Source organism: Leptonychotes weddellii, chromosome 10, assembly GCF_054177405.1.
Source record: "Leptonychotes weddellii isolate Sample4059 chromosome 10, ASM5417740v2, whole genome shotgun sequence".
Classification (NCBI taxonomy): domain Eukaryota; kingdom Metazoa; phylum Chordata; class Mammalia; order Carnivora; family Phocidae; genus Leptonychotes; species Leptonychotes weddellii.
The window spans coordinates 24439873-24446224 of NC_138378.1; the positions used below are offsets into that span (position 1 = coordinate 24439873).

Below are 6352 nucleotides of genomic sequence, written 5' to 3' on the forward strand. Positions count from 1 at the left end.
ACCCAAGTCTTTAAAAACTTCTGCATTAGCAATATTTAAAAGACAGAAGATTCAACTTAAAAATCCAAATTTCTAGCTCCTCTTGGAAAAAAAACAACACAAAATGTTAAGATCTGGCCATACCAGCCTATGTTCCCATATCATTATGGTCTGGAGCCAAGTGGAGCGAGGGGGCCAGGTGAGGCCACCATCATTGTTACTGCCTGTTGAGTCCTGCTATCATTTCCCAGCAGGAGCCACTGTCCCTTTGCAGGTGGTGTCCTCAAGGCAGTGTGCCCTCAATTAAGGCTGAGATGAGGTAAAGAACAGAAGCTACTGTTCATTCATTTAGGAAACGTTTATTAAGCCCTCAAAGAACATGAAAGACACAGTGCTGTCCTCACAGCACATTCACCCCCGGATCTGAGACCGCTGAGGGCGGGCGGTAACTCTGAGCAGTCTGGCCTGGGCCCTGCCTTCAGAGGTGGCGGAGGGCCATGTGAAGAGGCAGCTCCCTCCCCCATCCGTGGTACAGGACTCTGTAAGGCCTTCCTGACTAAATAGCAGGTGCATCTAAATAGCAGGTGCATGAGTCTGAGACGCAGCATCCACGCTGGGCTCCATCCCAGGGACAAGCAGGAAAAAAGGGCCAAAGTGGAGGCCACAGTGGGGAACGGCGTGTGCCCCACAGAAGGCTGCGGTGAACTACGAAGCACCAAGATTCTGCCCTTCATTCAGAAACCACCTGTGAGCCGCCCGCTTTATTCCAATTCCACTACATGCTGCTTGAGAATGCCTCTCTTCCTGAAAGGAATGCAGGAATGATGCTCCCCGCGGCTGCCAGGGGCCCGTCTGAACAGCAGGCCCTTGTTAAAAGTGCCTGCTGTGGTCATTCTCACACCCTCACAGGCACGGCCCCCACCCCCCACTGGTGGCTGCCGGGGCCTATCAATGGGTCTTGTGTCCATCCAGCTCCAGTGGTTGGACCCAGCAGACAATGGTAGGCTGAGGGCTCCCTCCTGCCGTCACAGAGCAGCAATCCCCACAGACAGAGGCTTCTGATGCTCGGATTCCTGACGCCTATCTCCTAATAGGGTAGATCATGTCCTTGCAGGTTATAAAGCTGGAGAGTCCTGGGTCCTCCAAGACTGCTGGGTGCGGGGGGGAGGAGAAGCTGTCTTTGGTACCCCATCTTGGTTCTTGAGTTTCATCCTTTTAAGATGATCTTGAGAGCTTTAAGTTCATCCTGGTTGAGGGGGTTCAGGTTAAAACCCTTCAACTCTGGTTTGCCTAGGGGGAGAAAACAATCCATCAGCAAGTTGGGCCTCCTGTTGTCCAACCTCCTGCTGGCCCTGGAGTCAGGCCCAGGAAAGAGGCTTATGCTGCATTCATGCTGCCAAACACTTGGCCTTAAGGTCTAACAGGGAAGGGCCTCAAATTCTGCAATGCACTGGACGAGGCACCTGAGTCACCAAGGACCTGCAGAGTCACGACTCTGCTGCCCAGAAACCTACCGATTTCTGCCAGAGCTGTGACCAATCTGGAGTGGTTAGGTTTACCCAGAAGTTCAGCTCTGAGCTTGACCATCTGACTAGGGCCTTCTGCGTCCCCTCAGTCAGAGCTGTCCTGGTTCCTATACCATGCCCTAGGATATCATGTGAGATACCCCAGGCTGTTCTTCTTATGGCAGGAAAAAGACTCGTGACAGGAATAAGACCCCGCAACCCTCCTTGCCCATTCCATCTCTGGGTGGCTATGACCGCTGCCCCTGCCCACAGCCTCTACACGGCCCACGTGCTGCCCAGGCCCTCGCCTGCCCAACTGGCAGGGGCTTCCCAACCGTGCTCTGCAAAGTCCATGCTGACATTGACAGTTCTCTCCCCTCCTGGTTTCCAGTTCCCTCCAGGCCCATACCTTGGGCCTCAAAGAGGCGGTTGACCTTCACTTTAAGTCGTTTCCGGAGTTTCTCTATTTCTTTATCCAGGTGATCCTGATCTGAAAAATGAGGTGGGCGGAGGATGGGGTTATACTACAGACACAGTGACCCGAAGGCAGCTGGGGACGTCAGCTTCTCCCTAGCCTCCTTGAAAGCAAGGGCTCCTGGCATTCAGGAAGAAGGGGACCTCAGAGACCAACTGAGGAAGGAACTAAAGAGCTAGAGAAGGGAGGTGATCTGCCCAAGATGGCTGAGTGAGCCCAGGACAGGACTGAGCACCCTGTCCACTGACCTATTTTCATTATGCAAAGTACCTTGGGCTGCTCAGTGGTGGTGGTGGTGGGTAATATCTGGACTTTAGGTCCCCCTCCCACAATGAAATTACAGAAAATTGAAACATCAGACCAGAATGAAGAACTTAGACCCAGCCCATCCAAGATGGCTGGAAAATGTGTGGCTAAGGAATCTTACAAACCCAAGTCCATCAAGGTGAGCGGTTTTTAAACAACATGACGGTGGTAATATGTGACCTAAACAATCAATGGGCAAGCCTGATGCTCAAGCTTAACCTAATTCACCGTGAACAGAAAAGATTATCTTGCCAAGATGGATTGCACGTGAACACAAACTGCACTATGAGGAAGTAGAGGCTACAAAGCTTGGTGACACAACTGCCTAATGTGACCCGACTCCACCTGCTCACGATGACATGCTGGCTAGTCTGTTTTCCCCACAGATTTTCATTCTTTCTGACAGGAAGAAGCCCCAAGCAGCCGAGCCCTCTCACCTGGGCAACGGTTTTAGTGCTCATGGTAAATGAGCAACCCTGGTCTCTTATGAGCTTATTTAGCTCACATCGACCCCTGAGAACCAGTGATGATAATGTCCCAGAACCCTTCTGCATATGGTGACAAGACCACATTTGTGGGCCGAGACAGCTGAGGACCAGATCCTGAACCCAGGCAAGTGACCCCCTCTGAAAGCTCAGCCTGAGTGGCCTGCAGCCCATCACTCACATGCAATAACAACTCTTAATTTTATAACCATAACATTAGTGTGCATTTTTCAACATGAAGCTGGAAACTTCTCTAAGCTGATACAGTCTCCTTTGCTAAAATTTTATTTCAACAGGGATAGGGAAATTCTGCCTTCAGGGACAGAGGTGACCTTGCTGGTCCTCTTGGCACACACATTTTCAAGGGTGGGGAAAGAGGAAACATGCATAATTTTTCCTTTTTCCAGCCAAGGACCCATCTGCACCTTGACTTTTTGCCTTTATGATGCTTCTCCAAAGAGCCTCCAGGATCATGGTTATGAAGATTTGAGTAACATGCCGAGTGCCTAGGCCGTGGCAGACCCTAGAGGCTCACTCTCCCCAAACCTCCACTGGCTCTATGGCAGGTGATGTGAAAGATAAAAGCGCACTCTGCCTGGCTCCCTTGCAGCTATGGGGGGGGCAGCAGCACATGACTTCGTTCTGGCCTATGAGATGTCAGCAGTCTCTGAGGAGGACAGCATTATTTGGAAATAGAAGGCAAGGCCATGTATGGAGAAAGCTGGCCCTCTGCCGTTCTGCAGCCTGGCCTGTGGACATGAGGCCTGCAATGATGACACAGCTGCTCCAAGAATACGTGAAGGTGACCTTGCTGAGCGTCCGTGCCAGTCCTGGACTCCCCACCTCTGGACAACTGATGAGAACAACAGAACCAGATTTCCTAAGCCTCCATTTGTTGGGTTTTCTGTATTTGTGGCCCAGCTTGTTCCTCACTGATAAACAAGCACTGATAAGTACACACACACTTTTATCCCCACTTCACAAATGTGCTCTGGAGATGCATCCCCTCCTTCAGAGATGAGGAAATAACTCAGAGTGGCAGAGCAAGGATTAAAACCCACATCTGTCTGAGCCCTATAACAGAGCTGCCACTCATCAAATGGCCCACAGTCTGACTCTCAGCTCTGGGTTAAGACCAAGGCTGGCAGGGGGAGACGTGTCCCTGACCCATCCCCAGAAGGCCTTACCTTTCTCAATCATTTCCTTCGTTTGAGAGTGAGGCATCTTGATAAACATGCTCCCGAAGCAAACCATCACATCTTCTGAAATGGCAAATGGTCACTCTTTCAACAAATATTTTTGAGCACTTACTCTCTGCCAGGCATTGTTTTAGATGCTGAAAACACAGCAGAACAAGACAAAGTTTCTGCCCTCATCGGGCTTATGATATAGTGGAGGAGAAGGAATAAATAAGCAAAGATACGATCCGTGAGGCCCTGATAAGGCTAAGTACTCTGGAGAAAAATAAAGCAGAGTAAGAGGATGGGGGATGCCAGAGAAGGGGAGGACCTTGTTACTTTACCAGATGGTCTGACAAGGCCTCACTGATTATGTGACATTTGGGCAGAGATCTGAAGAAAGTGAGGCATGAGCCCTGCAGCCATCTGAGGAAAGAGTGAGCCAGGCAAAGGAAACAGGAACAGCAAAGACCAGTAATTTGCTTGGGGTGTTAGAACAGCAAGCAGACCAATGTCAGACCTGTAACATCTTCTCCCTCATCTCCACAGGCTGTGTCACACATGTGTAGCTTTTCGTCTCTATTAGGAACAAGCTGAAAGCCTTAGAAGGAAAACAACACACCTCCAGGGCTGCAGTGACAAAACCCTGACTTACCAGAGAGGCTGAGATCCTTCTGCAGGGCCCGTAGGCCCTCCCGGTTCTGATTTCTTTTGGTGTCCAGGTCCACAATCTGCAAAGCACAGGGGCTGTTAAAACCCAACAGAGACAAGGCATCATTCCTGGGTTTCTTCCAATGTCACGCCTAAAACACACTCATGTGTAAATGTATTTCTTCCCCTATTCAGTTTCCAGGTCTTTAAAGACAATGCTCTGTGCAGGTGTTCTCCCCACAGAGAAGGTGCTGGGGAAATGTTTGCTGATTAAACGGGTAATTCGTTATTATTCACTGGAGTGCTAATGCTCAAGCTTCAGGGCATTTCAAAATCACCAGGGGAGTAGAAACTTCTCCCTGGACAAGCTCCTCCAGCTCATTCTGACCTAGCATCACAAGAAGCCCAATGATACCAGACAGCAACAGCAGGGCTGGGGGGCACTGAGATGGTACTAACACCACAGAAGCTGCTAAGGAAGTAAGGAGGCAGAACAGTTTCTTGAGAGTGCTGACTCTGGAGCCTCCGCAACACCAAGGTTTGAATCCTGCCGGCCGCTGTGAGCTGTGGAATTTCACCTTCTGAGAAATGGAGGTATGAATAGCACCTACCTCACACGTTACTGAGCCAGGAACTAAACGAGCTAGCATAGTACTTGACACACACAGTAAGTGCCTGAGACATTTTAATCACTACTTTATTATCATCCCGCATACCCTGATGCAGTGTTTAATGGGCACTTATCCAAGTCTTCCACTTTTCAGTAAATACCCTGCCAATCATCCACTTATTCTAACTGGAGATGAGGAGTCATGAATCATTCTTCACTCCTACTCCCTCACCTCCCATATGTAAGCATCATCAAGGCCTACTAAATCCAACTCCAAAATATACCTCTGACCCATTCACTCGTCTCCATCACCACCACCCTGGCCCAAACCCATCCCTTGCAGGAACCTTGGCAGTGGCCACTCACGGGCCCCTTGCCCCCCTACATTCTGTGCTCCACACAGCAGCCAGAGGAATCCTTTTAAAGCCTAAATCCAATTACATCATTCTCCCTCTCCCCATTAACTCCCTCCAAACACTTAGCACTTAAATTAGCACAAGACCCAGACTTTCTATGCAGGTGTACAAAGCGTCCCCACCTGCCCAATCTCAAGATTACTCAGGCCTCTTTTCCTCTTCTCCCGAGAGCCTTGGCGAAGACAGTGCACCCACGGTCAGTGGGACGGGGCCTGAGGAGGAAGTGCCTTTTGAAAAAGGTGTTCAGGTAAACCACCCAAAGAGGTAATGGCTCGGGTCCGGAGGGCACGGCGAGGGGCGGAGGAAGGATGGAGACAGGGAATCCTTGGCACGGAGCAGGCGCGCATTTAACACGTGCTAATAAATGCGTGAAGCGCGGCGCCGTGCCAGGTGTCTGGCCCACCTTGCCTCACCGCTGCCCCACGTCTATGGTCACGGCTGTAAGCCCACCAGCCCACTGGGAACCCGCGCTGGAGCCGGATTCCGGGCCCTGTGCGCGGCCCTACGGCGCTCGCCGCCAGGCCCCAACCGCCGAACCCCGGCCCCAGCGCCCCGGACGGGCCTCCTACCTGCCGCTTGTCCGCCAGCACCTCCTCGGCGAGTTCTTCCACCTCCACCAGGTACCGCAGCACCCGCTCCGCCTCAGGTGATAGCATGGTACCCAGCAGCTCCGACTCAACCCAGATCGGCTGCGACTCGGCTCAAACTCCGTTTGAGATATGCTTCGGCTGCGCACGCGCACGGGCA

The 6352-nt window shown here is 51.4% G+C and overlaps 1 protein-coding gene across 1 annotated transcript; it reads right to left on the reverse strand.

Moving 5' to 3' along the window:
* Positions 1-322: 322 nt before the first annotated feature.
* PDRG1 (p53 and DNA damage regulated 1) lies at positions 323-6352 on the reverse strand. Its single transcript, XM_006727521.3, has 5 exons — positions 6175-6352; positions 4584-4659; positions 3938-4012; positions 1894-1974; positions 323-1269 (listed from the first exon to the last, which is right to left on the reverse strand). The coding sequence occupies exons 1-5, from the start codon at positions 6259-6261 to the stop codon at positions 1187-1189; spliced, it is 402 nt and encodes a 133-aa protein (XP_006727584.1). The 5' UTR covers positions 6262-6352; the 3' UTR covers positions 323-1186.